General features: G+C 34.2%; 1 protein-coding gene across 1 annotated transcript; it reads right to left on the bottom strand.

Moving 5' to 3' along the window:
• Positions 1-8,505: 8,505 nt before the first annotated feature.
• Positions 8,506-12,358, bottom strand: LOC128553968 (uncharacterized). The gene is made up of 4 exons (XM_053535163.1): positions 11,659-12,358; positions 10,908-11,123; positions 8,903-10,525; positions 8,506-8,552 (listed from the first exon to the last, which is right to left on the bottom strand). The coding sequence occupies exons 1-4, from the start codon at positions 12,092-12,094 to the stop codon at positions 8,506-8,508; spliced, it is 2,322 nt and encodes a 773-aa protein (XP_053391138.1). The 5' UTR covers positions 12,095-12,358.
• Between the last annotated feature and the right edge of the window lie 5,854 nt (positions 12,359-18,212).

Consider the following 18,212-nt stretch of genomic DNA (forward strand, 5'->3'; position numbering starts at 1 on the left):
TACCACTTTGCTATTTTGCCAGTGATTCTAAAAATAATGAATACTCACTGTTGAAATTAGCTTAAACGTAGAACAATATATTGCTGATAACATTTTAAAAACAAAGACACCAAATTATTTTAGGACTGAAACCCATTTCGGAAACGTGATAAAAAATACACTAAATTTCATCAGTAGCGATGAGGTAAAATATGACATCAAAAACAAAAGATGTCGTTGTCGTGCCCTATTGAAAAAGATCGTTGGATATTTATGGTATGTAGGAAATCTAAAACTTCACTTCTGTATTCTTATAAATGGTATTCTTTCCGTTTCCTAAGCTATTTTCTGTATTTTTGTGACTTTTAGGGATGAGGTGATAAAAAGAATGAAATGATATCGCACAGTAGTTAGATATTTTTGAAATTTTAATATGTTATTAATGACATGTTGATATCAATGTATGCTTGGTGTAGAAAAGTACATGTAGTATTTTAATAAAAAGGCATGATAACTGGAATTTTTCAGTATAGCTTTCAGTATAAACGCTGGAACGTAGATCTTGTCCTCGAAATTAACTAAAATAAACAACTGTTTACTACGTTCTTGTAAGCGCTTCGTGTTTTAACATGTATATAAAGCCGCAGTTCGATTATTTCCATGAAAGTGAAGACACTAATGGTCGGTAACTTTTATGTGTGTGTTTACATTTCAAACACGCGGATATTGATCACGAGCATTGCGATCCTCATCAAGATTACACACTCTAGCAAACCGAATTAATTTAAAATATATATCCCGTAAAACATTGCGCCGGGAACATTCCCATCCAAATGGGTGGAATTTACAATATCAAAAGTAAACCAGTTTCAGTAAATCATTTCTCATGTCACAAAATTTGTCCCTTTTTTTTAAACTTGAGCTCCCGGTAATAAATAGAATGCACCATATGACGTGTATGCTTGCGTATAAAGAGAAAGGTTCAACATAGAAACTTTTTATAACGATCAAAAAATCAAAGTGCTGGCAAAAAAGAAAGGATAAAACCCGCATTTGATGTGAAGTAAATCACTCCAATATAACATAGTTCAAGTCACTTCCATGAAACAGTATAACGTTCAAACCATCTGCATCAATGATACATCATACACTAGAAATTCTGCTCTGACCAAAGCCATCAAGTGTCTTGAAACACACTAACAAGAAGGGCCTAATTTTAGGCCTAACTATAGCAAAGGAACCAGCGCGGGAGCCATCTGGTCTAGTCGCGTAATGGCAGACAGGTTTTTAAGGTAGCAGGGTACACTTCGAATTTTGGCCCCGTCAATATTTGTAATAATTAGAACTTCGTGATTTTTGATTTTGTATGTCTGTAAATTAAGGTGAGAGATAATGATTGTTAATTCTTTAAAAAAATTATACAGCCGACACATGTAAAATTCTGATGTCAGTTGTAAAACTAACTGCTGGTAGCTTTGTATGAATCAATGAGGCACCTTTTCGCGGAAAATTCAAATCACGGAAGGGTTCTGTGCTTGTTGATTGATACTCAGCACGGGGGAGGAAGTGTTACACGAAGGATGGAGTTCTTCTGATAACCTGTCATGTTTTCTTCTGTTTACTGTTACGGAGTTCCTGGAAAACGTTAAAGAGTTCTTCTGATATCTGTATGACAAAACAAGCAATCGGTCGGCAAAATGGTAATTATCAATCTTTATAAAGAGAGAATGGGAAGTAAAACTAAAGTCTGATGATCAAGGTTGCTTAATGTTTTGTGCTATGCTTCAGAAAAAGACTATTAAGACTAATAATACGTGCCACTTCTTTGAAATCAAGACATTTTGAGTAAAATATCGAAATCGTTTGCTTATTCATACATATTAATCTACTCATTCACGATCTTTATCCTCACCACACGCAATAGCCTAATTTTAGTGCAAGGATGCAAACATAAACCACTGTCTAACAATTTTGTGTAATTCTGTGTAATGTCGCATTGTGACTGTATTCTTTCCGCGTCTACTTTTAAAATTCTACTATATGTAGGATTAGAAGAATTTTAATGTTAAAGTTATAATTATGTTATATAGTATTATAATTATCATTATTACATTATTTATGCAAAAAATTGATACAAATAAAACTGTATACATAGTATGCGAAAGTGTTCGGATTAAGGTCTATAACTTAATGAAAATGGTCATGCGATAAACATTAACAAAATCGCATACGCACAATTATACTTGATAAATTATATGTATATTGTCATGTACATTTGAAGCTATAATTTTGGTGTGTTTTAGTATAATTTTTTGTCGCCGTTTACGTATTAGTTATTTTACGACTTTTGTTGATTACGGAGTATAATCTACTGTCGCGTGGCAAATTATGGTCCCTAATAAACAGATATCATACAATAACAATTTTAATTTAGAATCATTTCCTTCTTGTCATAACATGGTCACGCATGAAAAAACGCTGATAGAACGAACAATACAATTTACTGCATTTGTTGCCTATTTTCGTACTTTACTATATATCGTCATATGAGCGCAAAAACCGGATAACTGACATTTTTTTGGAAAATTACTTTTTTGCATATTTTAGTCCAAAATGAAGTCATACATATACCCATCATTTATTTTTTCAAGTTTTTATCTAAAAAACCTTTTTTTTTTCAGAAGTTTGCAAAAACCTGCTATCTGCAAACCAATTTTAAATAAAAGCAAAAACAGGACAAGTGCACTTGGCTTGTTTTTGCGCTCATAAAATATCATATAATTGCATAAATTTTAAACGCTAGAACAAGCTAAGTGCACTTAACTTGTCTTTGCAGTAATGGTTTGTTAAAAGACAATATGACAGATAGGCAAACAAAATTATATTTAATTTGCATTTTATTATAATTTTAACATTAAGTGAGTTTGAACATCAATCTGTACTGCTTACTGATCTTATTTTGCTTTTTTAGCTCAAAATATTTTTGTTATACTTCATTATTCAAAGCTTATAAGCGTGATAAAGACATGCATTCTGTATATTAAGTAATTTGCCTAAGCACAAATGAACTAGCTTAATGCAAATCTCCTTGAATAAAGCATAGTAATAAACTTCTCTGAGCAAAAATGGTAAAAAAAATGGTTTTCAATTTTCATTATACATTAATTATAAAATTGATACCTCAGTAGAGTTTGACTGCTGTCTTTAAAAATACTGAGTAAGGTTCATGCGGTAGAAATTCTCTATTTTGCATTCACTCTTTAGATAACATATCGTGGAAGAAATGTAGGTAGCTTTCACTTCTGCCCCAAAGTTATTTTTGAATGAAGTGAGCAAAATTCAAAACAGACCCTCAGGATTCGACCTCAATTTTTCAGTGTTGGAATTAGAATTCTGTCTCATTAAATCCCTTTACTTAAGGCACTCCAGTAAAAATTATATTACTATAGACAGTTTTATTTTGTGTTTTTTAATTGTTTACTGATAGTTCGATGTTTCTTTTATCAAAATTAATGGTAAAATGAATTATCTGTGAACATTTTGGATAGTGGTCATCACTTTGAAATTTGTCTCCACTGGAGCTTGAGGAAATATCATGAATTATACAAAACAATTTTAAAAAAAACGGCACGATAAAAGTTCTTTAAAAATTGCAACACAGTGCGAAACAAGGGTCAACTTTAATAATATACCAAGCAAATGCCATTCTTTAAACATTAACATTATGGGTCTAATACCTTAATGTCTAAAGTTGTTTGGTTCGACAGTGAGATGTCTTCAGCTATATTTTGGCCAGTTCTTGATGACACAAAGTCAGTTAAGATTACTTTTTCAATTTATTTACAGCGACAACAAATGACAGAATGCCGTAGTTCATAATTTACAGTTTTAAAGCTAATGAAATTTTACACAGAGTTTATAATCAGTTCATCACAGTCTGTGATGAATTCTGTGTGTATTTTAAAGAGTTGAAATTATAAATATTGTTATTCACATTATTTTGTCTGTGTGTTTGAGAGCTGTTCTTAACAAAAGCTGTCCTTGCCAAACGTAGACTTTTTGAATTGTTGTCCAAGAAGCAGGAATATTACCATTAATGTTAAAGTATCTATAGAGATTCAATCCAGTATCTGTATTAGTTAACATGAATCCAAAACTTTTACCAGGATTTTCTCAATGTCCAAAAGGGAGCATAATTTGACAAAAATGCATATGAGAGTTATAGAACTTGTGCTATCACCTAGTTTCATAACCCTGAAGCCAATTCAATATCTACATTAGTTATGGAGAAAGGAACTTGCATGTACAATTTTAACCAAGTTTTTCTAAGTCTAAAAGAGGGAATAATTTAGTCAAAATGCATGTCAGGTTTATCATTTTTATGGGTCTTGATGCTATTACCTAGTTTAATAACCCTGAAGACAAGTGAAGTTTCAAGTCAAACTATGCATTAGTTTTGGAGATAGTAACTTATACCCAAACTTTATAACAGTAACCAGGATTTATTTTCAAAGTCCAAAAGGGGCCATAACTGGCAAAATGCATGTCAGAGTTATGGGCGTTGATACTGTGGGGTTGATATTTTAACATAGAAAAAGGAAAAAATAAGTGTCAAAGCTATATGCCTTTAAATAATAGCTATATGTACTTGCATAAGGCATATTACATCTAATGTTACATTTTATTTTTAGAAAATGTTGTATTATTTTTGTACAAGGGGGGACATAAAATTTTGCAATTTGTTAATGCTAAATCCTGAATTTTAAGGCCTCCCTGCACATATGCTTAGGTTTGCAGTATAGAGTACTGTTCATATACTGAAATTATCAGTAGTACTACAACATATTACAGTCACAATTACACTACACAGGATCAATGTCATCTTCAGCAGTGTCCAATATTTAAATGAAATGCTGCCAAGAAAAAGTGTTATGCTATAAAGGATATAATAATTATACTAACCTTATTATGTGATTATAAAATATTAAATCTAAGGGCAGTTTCGAAACAGAGAAAATGGCTTTCAGAGTAATAAAAATATTTTTTTAAAAATCTGACTTGGAGCATTACAGTCGACATCGTACTTGCGACCACCTCTATTAAGCAATTCTTTTTATTAAATGACCACTCAAAATCGCTCACGAACGTTTTCAGTACATAAATACATTCCAATGAACAGCATTTTTATGCCCCCGGCATCTACTGATGCGGGAGGCATATAGTGATTGTTCTGTCTGTTCGTCTGTTCGTTTGTCCGTCCGTCCGTCTGTACGAGGTTAACCAAATGGGACCGTTTCATCTAGCATCAATACCACTTACTGGAATGACTTGATACTAGTGCAGATGTAACCTATGACTATTCCTCATCTTCAGACATCACCTGACCTCAGTCTGACCTTGAACTTGACCTCGTTTTGGACTTAGGTTACTTTGTATCGACAAGGATGCCACCGGGAGCATCAAGCGTTTATTGAACGCAGCTTCTTGTTATTAAACAAATAGCGACTACATTACTGTAGTCCTGACAGGTAAAATAAAACATTAAGATGTTGATTCTAAATTATTTAAGCAATGTCAATTACCATCTATTTAACAACTTTTCTATTGGAGAGTGTATTTGTGCAACGAAGGCTATTCAAAAATAACGTAGACTTTTTCTCTAGCTTTTACATTCTTTAATGAAGCAAAACGAGAAATATAACATCATGATTTGCAATCTTTCTACTAACTGCACTGCAAATTTGACGTGATTATGACGGAGTTACACCTCCTCGAAAAAAGTTACTTACACGGACTTGGCGCACAGCGATCATATTTCAACGACCTTAACAACCTCGTGCCTACATTGTGATGCTTTCATTAAGTTTGCATTCATTTATATTTGTAAATTATTTTATAAATTTTCATGAGCTATACTTAAGTCATAAAAATTTTTTTGATTAGAAATTACTAACAATGTATGAACTCTTATGACAGGGTGCATCTTGAACAGGGTACTCAAAGTGAGTATTTGGTCTTTATCTACGGCGTCATAAATTGGCGTTATCATTCATTCGCAGTTTTTCCATGACTGTGCCGGTAATGGTAGAGTGACAATTAGCTGATAAGTGGCTTATTTAATGATTTACCCAACCACAAAACCTAACAAGCTGAGTCATATACCAAAATGTTCGGCATAGTCTGAAGTTTATCAAAATGCCGGGCTATTAGATGACAACTTGTGGCGTTTTGAGAAATCCAAGATGGCCGCCAAGATGGCCGCCGAAATCTCAAAAGACACCTATCTGTCTATATAGACAATATAACACTACAATTTATTAACTTTTATTTGTTCTTTTGATATAATTAATAGAAATACACATAGTACATTAAATTAAAGACATATTAACATCAAAGTTAGAAATAATATATGATTTTTGACAATTTTAAGCCGAAAATATGGGAAAATTTGGGGTAGGGGGTAGTATTTATTTTGATATTTTCTTTATTTTCAGTCAAACATTTTTTTTTTAAATTCAAATGCTAGTTAAGACACAGGCAATTGCAAATAATAGCAATTGTATTGAAAAAATACATTTATATGATTATAAGGCGATTTATATGTGGGTGGTGTAATCTAAAATGAATCTCATCTAAAGTAAAATTTTGCAAAATGCAAATATATGATTTGCTGCTCAATGCTACATGTATATCGCAAATCACTATGCATTATGCATAAATGCAACAGTTAACTTAATACTATAATGCATCATTTAGTGTAAGAAAGTAAAGAATGAAACAATGCTTTTAAAATGGCTCCCTGTTTATGTATGCAAAAGCGTGACTTGTGGCGATTAACTATTACCTATTATAATAATGGGTTGCATGAACACAAAAGCCGTGGAGGTAGGGCTTTAACTTTACACTATAGCAAATGTAAGTTAATATGGCACCCCACAAACACAATCTTCCATGTACCTTTTCTCTATATCTTTAATGATTAAGATAGGATAGAAAAAAGAGGACTTTACCAGCCAGTAACAGGACATGGGCAATAAAAGCGGATAACAAACTAACATACAGAAACAAACTGAGGCGAAGCCAAGATTTTTTCTTTGTGTTAACAGTTTTCATAACCTATGTCCCATTATCAGCTTGTAAAATCCTAATTAGCCCTTACCATGCTAAATTTCTATAATGGACTGGTCCATCTTAAGATGTGGACAGTATCATTTATCATTTGAAGGGATGTTTACTGAAAATTTTCTGACTGGATAGCGAACAGTGCAGACCATGATCAGACTGCACGGATGTAGTCTACACTGGCCGCAAAGACAAAATCAATCGTGTCCAGCATGGTAGGGGTTAAAAATGCTTTAGCTGTTGCATGACACTGAGAAAGAACATAACTCTTAAGTGAAACTGTGATTTATATATCATCCTCATCATCACTACAAATGTTTGCCAGCATTGTAAAGAGATTTTGGCATATACTTTGACTGTCCAATGACCCTTCACACTGACATGCTGATGTGCAAGGTTGTTCATTTGAGGAACAAACACAATCATCCTTGCACTGATTATCACACGTGCACACCATGTCATTGAGGAGCTCTGGGGGAGACATTGGTTGTGACATTAATTGGGGAGTGTACAATCCAGATCCAGACTTAGTGTACCCAAAATCTAATGGATCAGGCAAATCAACATAAGGTGTTAATGCATTTCTCCAAATGTAGAGTTGGTACACGCATCTCAACAAATGTAACAAGAAGCTGTTACTTGTGGAAGGCAGTTTTCTTGGCTTTACCTTGCCAGCTTGAACAAGAAACCGTCTAAGTAAGTTCAAAGACAGACATTTGTCATGACCATAAAGAAGTCCGACGAAATAGGTAGCTGCCGATATTTGTGTTTGGTTAATTTCGGTTGTTTCTCCAAGACTGGCAAGCCCCGAAAGATTGGCAGCATGTTGACAGAGAATATTATACGCCTTTTTCTTTCCAATGCCATAGAAGGCGGAACATGTGTCGCACCCTGTCATGCAATAGACAGTCAACAGGATAGATCTGTTAGCTGGTAGCAATTTTGAATGTATTGTATGTACTTTGATGTACCTTGTATTATCAGAGTGCATGCCCTTAGTGCCTGTTCTAAAGTACAGCTCTGACAATCCAAGGCAACTATAATGGTGAACAAGTAGTACCAGGACATCTGTGTCGGGACTGAATAAGACAGCATTCTTTGCACCTTCAGAGGCGGCATGTACAAGATGCAGCAACATCCTAGTATCAGCCTCTTCCTGTGTGGAGAAAAGGGATTTGTCATACGCTACATACTCATTTGTCATTCTAAGTACTTTGTCATAGAGACCACCTGAGACAAAGACCTCTACACCATCAAGAAGAAGGACATGAGAATTAGCAGCAACATACATTGTAAATAGCTTCGTTATTTTCAGATTTGGACCTGCTACTAGTCAGGACACGTTTCCAGTCTCCAATGACCATGTTGGGCTGGATTGAGACAGGGGCAATCGATAATACATTCTCACCACGTTTTTCTCGAGTTTGCATCTTCAAACTGTTCCATCATACCTGTCAAAAAACATGTACATTTAAAACACCTGCACTCAGTCTTAGGATGTGATCCCAAAATGCTTCAGCCATTTGCTGGTAAGTGGCTTTTGACATCCTTGGTTGCAACATCTGTATAATGGCCATACCATCAAACACAACAGAATCAATATGTGATATGTCAGAACAATTCTGATAACATTTTCAGGTCCGGCAAGATTTCTAACTTCTGCATGAAATCTGATTTTTTGGTTGAACACATCGTACCATCATCTGCAAACAAACTTAAGGGAGCTGGGGCATTCTCGAAGGAAACAACACGTTCCAATGGAACCTTCTTGTATGCATTGATGGCAAGTAATCTGAGGTACATCTCTTCGCCATTGATGTTAAGGGTCTTGTTTTTAGTTTTACTGATGCCTTTGTGGCTCCCATTGTCTTTACCTTTGTTCGAGGCATTGGATCAAAGAATTTTTTCTTCGGTGGCTGTTCACCTTTCACCTGAAATCGGTCACGTACAAAATTGTGCAACATCGTTTCACCAGTAATGTGACATCCCAATAGACTTGCAGCAATCTCTGGTGGGGCTGGCACACCGGTGGCCATGTTTGTAAGGGTAGATGGGGGTGAAGTCAGACAAAACGGATCAATGAAGGTATCCTCTTCAAAGAGCTTAAGCATTTGATCAACAGACTCATTGTATGCTTTCCTATGGTAAGGAGTATCTGTGTGATGTTTCCCAGGGTCATGGTGTGATGGTTTCTGCCCTGATTGAAACTCCATTGCATACTTGGCTGTTAATGGTCTTGATAGGAACCATCGCATCAAAGCACTGTCATTGTGTGTTATTCCAACTATTCCACCTGATGATTTCAGACTTTTATTCTGAGTGACCTCCAATACGTAATCAATCCAAACACAATTAAACATGCCATCTGTGAGTTTTGCTACGAACTTGCCTTTCTGAAAACTATCTAACAGAGTATCTGGCAGACGGTTCATGTTCATCACCATGTAAGGCATGTACCGTGCATACACAGTGCGGTTCGAACAAAAGAGAAACGGCAACAATATGGTCTTACTGTACATATAGGTATCCCAGAGTGCATGCCTTGAAGCTGCAAGGTAGAGTTTGAGGGGCAAAGAAACATGAGTCAAGTAATCATCCCAGAACTGAAATAGTGGTGAATTGAGCCTACCTTCAGCACGAAACATTTTCAAAAGTGGGCTGATTGTCACCTCGATCTGGTTGCCGATTTCAGCCAACACTGTGTCAGATCCATTTGATCTAATGTTGAGAAGCTTAAACTTCTCAAAAAGCGACAGCGGGATAGTGTGGCCATAGTCCTCTGCCCATCTGAAAAAATTAATCAACAGGCGCCTGTTTAGCACTTCGTCAACCATAAGCAATGCTCGAAGTGCACGATCAAAGTCTTTGCCTGACAGTATATGATCAGCGGTGTTTCGAGCAAAAACGTCTGACTCAACCAATAAGTGTTTCAGCCCTGCATCACCATAGATAAATCCGATACCACCAAAAAGACTCATCAGAAAATGCATTCCACCCTCAATCGGTACAACACCTTCAAATTCCTCAGGTCTAGACCACACAATTTCCAGAGCTTTGGTCAACAAACCCATATCAAATATTACTGGACACACAGATTGACCCAATGCATTTACTTGCTCTTTTGTGCGTTTAAGTGTTGTGTAAATAGTGTTTGGATCATTTGGAGGTGCCATGATGATTGGATTATACACAATTTCAGATGGTTCTTGAACTGAATCAGGAAATGCATGTGTTTGAAAAACAGTCCACGGCGGACATTCAGTGGTTACTAACCGATTAATGTTATACATTAACTCATTTGTGCGCATCTTCTGAGTTTCGGCGGGCTCGGATGGTTTGAGTTCGCTGATCTCAACTGGAGATAATGGTGGAATTGGCCTGCTTGTAGGTTTCTTGTACACCAGAGTATTTGATAGTCCAACACCTGCAACATTAATGCTTTATTAACAAATATGTTATTACAATGAATTTACTGTCGCTATTGAATTAATCTTATCGTTTATTGATCACCTAAATAGTATCAATTTCATATGCTCACATTGCTAATGTCAAGGAAGCTTGCAATATAATTATGCAGTTACTTACATGAATATCAAACATCCTATATTATGAAATGAACATGTTCTTTTACTGTCATGTCATTTTATAAACATTTCTACTTATTATTACTTATTATATCAATATTCTTGTATAATAATAATAATAAGTCATCATCATTATTATAAAATATAACTATTCTTCTTATTATTATATTATATCGATAATAGTAAAACTAAAATATTACTCTACGTGTTATTTTATTATACCTGGTAGACTTGATAGATTGATTGACCGTTCTGACACTCTAGGTATGCGCTCTGATGCACACCGGTTTCTTCCAGTTACCAGGATACTTGTCATGGCATGTGTAGACTGTTTCCCACTAAGCGTTGCTTCGTTGTGGTCCCAGTTGTCCGCTGCAACTACGATTAGGTCATCATCAGGTCTTTCTTCCCGTGACATATGAGCAGGGATAATTGCACCTTTATAAAAAAGATCATGATTACACTCCAGCCAAACATGATTACACCTTAAAGATTTTTTTTAGTGATTATTGTTATTGTTGCTGTGAAATTTCATTTGTATTTAAATAAGTATTGTATAATTATAATGTTATATAAGGAGAGAATTTCAAATAAGCTCCGAGTTTCCTACTCAATCCTGTATACCTTTGTTATATATAATGTACATATTTTAAATGAATTGTGATTAATAAATATTGTTTACACCAAATAATTATTAGACTAAGTACATTGTATATTTTCAAAATGGCTATCAGCCGTTCACGGAAAGCACTTTTATATAAAAGGCAGTCTGCAGATAATCAGTGGTCGGTTTGATCACCTGTGAATAATGACCACCATTACAAAACATGTCTGCAAAGACCACCATTTTTAACTCTTGTCAGACCATTATAACATGTTGATAAAGACCAAACATTTCTGAAACCATTGGTGATCTTTAAATAGAGATTTAACTGTAACTGTTATTTGACATGAGATTTATTATTATATATACCTGAAAATGTCTTCTTCTGCATGGATGATGCATGTAATGCTGCAGATGTTAAGAACTGTCTATATTCGTTGTAAGACAATGTGTATCCGTGACTGTGTAAATCCTCTATCAGTTTCTTACTCCCGAATGAGTGGTGGAGATATATGGATAATCCGAGGTGTTTGGGAGTTATCACATGTTTAACTAGATATGTGATATCTGAACACACAGATACTATTCTCTGGTCTGGATCATTATGACTATCTTCTAGTTTTGAATCAGAGGCTACCCAATTTACAAATTGGAACAATAAAGGATCTAAGAATTTGACCTGTTCGTTAATGTTGATCTCATCTTTAGAAAAGTACATATTGTCAAGGCCATGTGACTGCTGAATTCGTCTTCTCAATATAACAGCTGCTTCATACAAAAAATGTGTTTTCATTTGCATTTTCATCTAAGAATACACTGGATAGGCATTCTTCAATATCATTCTGTTCGGCTGCCGACTGAAAAGACTTCTCTAACTTGACATACTTTGCTAACGCTTCATCAACATCAATCTCTCGTGAACAAACGAGGTCGGTGGTACCTTCCCGTGGAATAAACATAAGTTCCGGCCAAACTTTTCCAAAGGCAACTTTTAATCTGTTAGTGCGCATCATCGAAACTCCAATTTCCATTCCGTGTTTTTCAAAAAGTTCAATCATTCTCGATTTTAAATCAGTCAATTACACTTCGTTTTGTTTCAATCTCAATATGTAACTCATTTTTCAACTGTGTACATACTTTTTCTAAAATGCTCTGGTCAAGAACTTTATCAGTATTTGGGCTAGGCAAATTCAGCAGATACTTAGACAAGCAATTTTGTTTTTACTGCCCCCATGATATCTAGCCTCCACAGACACCAAATCTCCTTTACAACTTAACAATCTTGAGTGTAAGTTCATGTCATTTTTTGATGAAGATATATTTAATAGTTGTGAATACATTTTAGAATTTTCATCAATTGATCCTTCAACCATTGACCATTTAGAACGATGTTTGGTGCTACACTTGCACCCACATATGAAACAATTTCTTTCCAATTAAACTGATCTGACTGTGACCTGGTATACTTTGGTGGTGTCGCCCAAAATCACTATTTGATGTAGAGGCACCATTTTCTACATCTGGTTTGGAATTAAATGGTTTTAAATATATAAATTTTGTTCGACAGTTTTTATGATATGACAATTTTACATCACCATTTCTAATGTTGTCTTCATTTACGACAATATTTTGTGATATTTCATTATTTTGTTCCTTGCAAATAGATAGCAATGTATCAAACTTAAGTGGGTTTAGTGTTTGTTTGCCAGTTGAAGTAAACTGCTTTTGACAAAAGCAGCAATAGTCTGAAGAAAATGTAAGTTTTCGTTTCTTTTCCATTGTAGTTGGCCTCCCCGCACAAACTGCAAATTAAATGGGATAAATCTGAAGAGCATCATTTTATGCTAACACCGTTTCAATTTACCTAATATGCAGAATTAATCATGCACATAAATCATGTGCCAAACATCATTTCTGTATTATCTAGAATAACCCTGAACATAGGAGCTACTTGTCTAACTTAAACATCTCACCACATGCATTTTAGAAAGAACATTATAGATCTAAGACTAATAAGTGCATGTAAACAACATTCAATGATGACACTGCAAATTTGAATATAAAATCTATTCTAAACAAAGTTCCCTTAAATATTGATCCTTATATACATTTATACATATATAATGTGTAAAACCACCATAACTTACATTTGGACTAGTATTTTGGTTTGTGGCAAACATTTAAAACTTTTTTTACATTTTCAAATTTTCCCTCCATAAAACTTCAGGTGTTATAGTAAACATGGTTCCGTAAAATAAGTCCTACCAGTAAAAAGTACCCCTTGAAATTAATCCTACTGTATTTTTCAATGGATTTGATGGGTTTAAAAGATTTAAAACGTAATGACAGAATGTAACTTACCGTAGATAATTGGTTTCACTTTTTATACTTCTTTTATTCTGTTTGAATAGTTAAAATATCATCGATCTGAAATGTCCGGTGTTTTGACGGCGCACATAGCTTTAAAGAGATCTATTTAAAGCAGAACAATGTTTACCAAGAATATTTCTAGGCTTTGTTAAAATTAAATTTAAAACATATCATTTCTAAATGACAAACATGTAAATTTATAAGGACTATTCTATTGTGGCTGCTACATCGGTAAAAATTATACCTAAGATTCATTTTAGATTACCCCACCCACCTTTAATTGTTCACAATTCTTTATTACTCTGTATATCTTCATGCAACTGTTATCATTTGCAGTTGCTTTTATCTTAACTTACATCTAAGTAAACAATAAGTGACATCTGATTGAAAAATAACACAACCTCATTGAAAATACCACCCCCTACCCCCCAATTTCATCCAAAAGTTTGACTATAAAAGTCAAAATTCAAATATAAATAATCAGTTGGGTGCTGAAAAGTGATCAGATAATACAAATCATGTGTACTCGTATCAATTATATTAAAAGAACAAATAAAAGTGAATAAACAGTTGTGTTATTCTGTCTATATAGACAGATAGGTGTCTTTTGAGATCTCGGTGGCCATCTTGGCGGCCATCTTGGATTTCTCAAAACGCCACAGGTTGCCATCTAATAGCCCGGCATTTTGATTAACTTCAGACTATGCCGAACATTTCGATATATGACTCAGCTTGTTAGGTTTTATGGTCGGGTCCAAAAAAATTGGACCTGATTGTCACCCTACCATAATGCGTAGCTATGAATAACAAGAAATATCTTTAAAAATGATGGTCGGCGAATTGTAATAAGGAAAGAAGTTTATAAATTTTTCATCTAACATTCATCTTTCATCTAACATTTTTCAAATTGCAAAACTAAACACCGCACTTTAACAATTTAAATGGTTCTCTTTTAATTTTTCGCAAAGGTTTCGTAGGGTTGCAATTTTGTTTCGTTTATCCTTAGACGAATAATTACAGCAGTAGTTCGATGAAAATTCATAAAGCGGTTCATGAGAAGAGGTCATTAAACGTGTTTATATTTTTAGCTAAATTGGTCCCTATCCCCATTTGTAACAAAATAGCAGGAGACCTTACGATATTGTTACACATCGAGTTTGATAAAATCCATTACATTTTAATGGTTAATGCGAAGAAAGGCATATCTACTTTTAGCTATAGTGGTCCCTAATAGGGCCCAAGTTCCTATATAAATAAATTTGGAAGAGGACCTTATAATGATGCTCCAGACCAAGTATGACAAAGATCCACCAAGCTGTTCATGAGACGCTATATAAAGGCATTTCTAGTTTTAGCTCTAGCAGCCCCTAAAAGGGGTCAAATGTCCCAGCTGAACAAAGTTGGCTGCGGGCCTAATTAAGATGCTACAAATCAAGTTTGATTAGAATACATGAGAAAAAATCAATTAAAGGATTTTTTTATTTATTATTTTTATTTAATTCTAAAATAGGCCAACTGATCCCGCTTTAACAAATGCATATTCGCTATTCGTGAATCTTTGGACAATGACGTCACACCTATAAAAAGTGAAGGTCAAGCAAAACATACAATTGTTATTATTTCAATATTTGTGTTTCATATGCAAATTATGACCGCATAAGCAAAGTTTGACCGTAGTTATATCACATAGATAAACTGTATGCAACGTACCTTCGTTTCAGTGTAAAATGAGATTCAGTCATTATATAGCATATATATAATGAAACAGATTTCAACTGAGTTCAATACTTGCATACAATACTAAAAAAAATATTCATATATAACAAATTAGTTAAATAATTTGTAACAAATATATCAAAGCAAACAAGTATTCATCTTAATATGCAAACTGAAAAAGTCACAAAAGCAAGATACCTTTTCATATACAGACGACAATTGTAACAAGGAAAATCTTTTAAAAAGCACTTCTCTACATAAAAGACTCTTATCACACCTTTATTCATGTGATACGCAGACCGTATTCAGCTCTTTCTTTAATTTGATATATGTTGGTATTTGAACAGGTTTTTATCATATTTATTAAACTTACTTATTATTTTGAGATATATCAATATTCTTGCTAAATATACTGAGCCAAAGTTGGCTTTAAAACTGTGAGCAGCGTCGTTTAGGATAAACGCTTTGTCTACATTTCACTCAGCGTAGCACAGTCACCAGAGTGAAAGAAATTGACACTCTCGTCCAATCAGGCAGAGTGTTGCATAAATCTTCCGTTTTGATAAATTATCTATAATGCGTTATCAAGTAGTTTGATAGGCAAACTGAAGTCACGTGGCATAGGAAAACGAAAACGAATTTAGACGGCGTCGCCGAAAAACGTTCGACGCACTTCACCGATCAGCAAAAATGTTTAAAAAAATGTATGACAGAAATGGACAGAAAGATCCGAATTACAACGATATGTTTCACATTATTATTTACACAATATGCAACATTTGACAGCAAAAGTCTAAGTTATTTTTCAACAACCTTCTTATACTTCAAATTATTGGAAGAATAAAAGTATCTATCTATATATTATTATTATGTTGCAAAGGGGTGCGGCATTGAGTGGATTGAGTTTTGTGACTTATTTTGGTGTCCTAGAGCCATAATTATAGTCTAGGGAGTAGTCATATTAATATGAGTTTTATAGGCTCTAGGACACAAACATAACTCAATCCACTCATTGCCAGACTACTTTTTTATGTTGCATTAGACTGTTAAATAATCTTAATTATTAATTTCAGTCACTGGTTTGCACTAGGTTTCTACATTTTCAAATCATTAACACCAATTGTAACTGAATGTAGTAAAGTAAAACATATTCAGCCATACAACATAGTATCTTTAAACATGCAGATGCTCTCTAAACATACTAGTCATGAGTGTGAGTCAACTTTGAAATCTAATCTTCTTATTATCTAAGCATATACAAAGCTTTATTTTGAGTTTGGTTGTGCAAATATGCATTAGGGAAGTGCACATAGCTACTTTTGCACACACAAAAATGATGCAAAAGCCAGTTATGAGCATTTAACCTGTTTTTGCACAAAATAATTTCGGAACAAAATCAAGCTATATGCATATTTAACAAAAAACTCTTTTACAATAATGATTTTGTAGAAAATACATGTAAGGTATAAATTCATGTATTTTCAACTGTTGGAAAATTATACACATAAAAAATGAGCTCAAATTAAATTTGGAGTTATTAGTTTTTTGGCTCTCCTGAAAAATTATGAAAATGTCAGTTATCCAGTTTTTGCGCTCACATGACGATATATGTCATTATACTGAACATAGTTTTAAACTTTACAAAAGACTCATATTATACATTATATAACCACAATACTGTGCCTTGGATAAATATCTTACATTAGAACATGATTAACACCCTTACTTAATAATAAAATTAGCTAAAAGTATCTTAACATAGCTCAAGAAACACCCTTGCAGTAACAAAAGTTATCATAAGAACTCTGTGACATCTTCAGAGTTATCACTTGAATTCCGTAACATTTGAAAAATCGGACATAAAATTGTTAGGTAGTGGTTAATGTTTGCAGTTTTGCACTTATATTAAGCTACTGCGTGTGGTGAGGATTAAGAACGTGAATGAGTAGGTTAATATGTATGAATAAGCAAACGATTTCGATATTTTACTCAAAATGTCTTGATTTCAAATAAGTGGTGCTGATTATTAGACTAAACAGTTTTTTTCTAGCACATAGCACAAAACGTTAGGCAACCTTGATCATCAGACTTTACTTTTACACCCCATTCTCTCTTTTTGAAGATTGATAATTACCATTTCGTCGACCGTTTCTTTGTTTTGTCATACAGATATCAGAAGAACTCTGTAACGTTTTCCAGGAACACCGTAACAGTTATCAGAAGAAAACATGACAGGTTATCAGAAGAACTCCATCCTTCGTGTAACACTTCCTCCCCCGTGCTGAGTATCAATCAACAAGCACAGAACCCTTCCGTGATTTGAATTTTCCGCGAAAAGGTGCCTCATTGATTCATACAAAGCTACCAGCAGTTAGTTTTACAACTGACATCAGAATTTAACATGTGTCGGCTGTATAATTTTTTTAAAGAATTAAAAATCATTATCTCTCACCTTAATTTACAGACATACAAAATCACGAAGTTCTAATTATTACAAATATTGACGGGGCCAAAATTCGAAGTGTACCCTGCTACCTTAAAAACCTGTCCGCCATTACGCGACGAGACCAGATGGCTCCCGCGCTGGTTCCTTTGCTATAGTTAGGCCTAAAATTAGGCCCTTCTTGTTAGTGTGTTTCAAGACACTTGATGGCTTTGGTCAGAGCAGAATTTCTAGTGTATGATGTAGGTTAATATGTATGAATAAGCAAACGATTTCGATATTTTACTCAAAATGTCTTGATTTCAAATAAGTGGTGCTGATTATTAGACTAAACAGTTTTTTTCTAGCGCATAGCACAAAACGTTAGGCAACCTTGATCATCAGACTTTACTTT

The sequence above is a fragment of the Mercenaria mercenaria genome, unplaced genomic scaffold (genome assembly GCF_021730395.1).
Source record: "Mercenaria mercenaria strain notata unplaced genomic scaffold, MADL_Memer_1 contig_4554, whole genome shotgun sequence".
Lineage (NCBI taxonomy): Eukaryota > Metazoa > Mollusca > Bivalvia > Venerida > Veneridae > Mercenaria > Mercenaria mercenaria.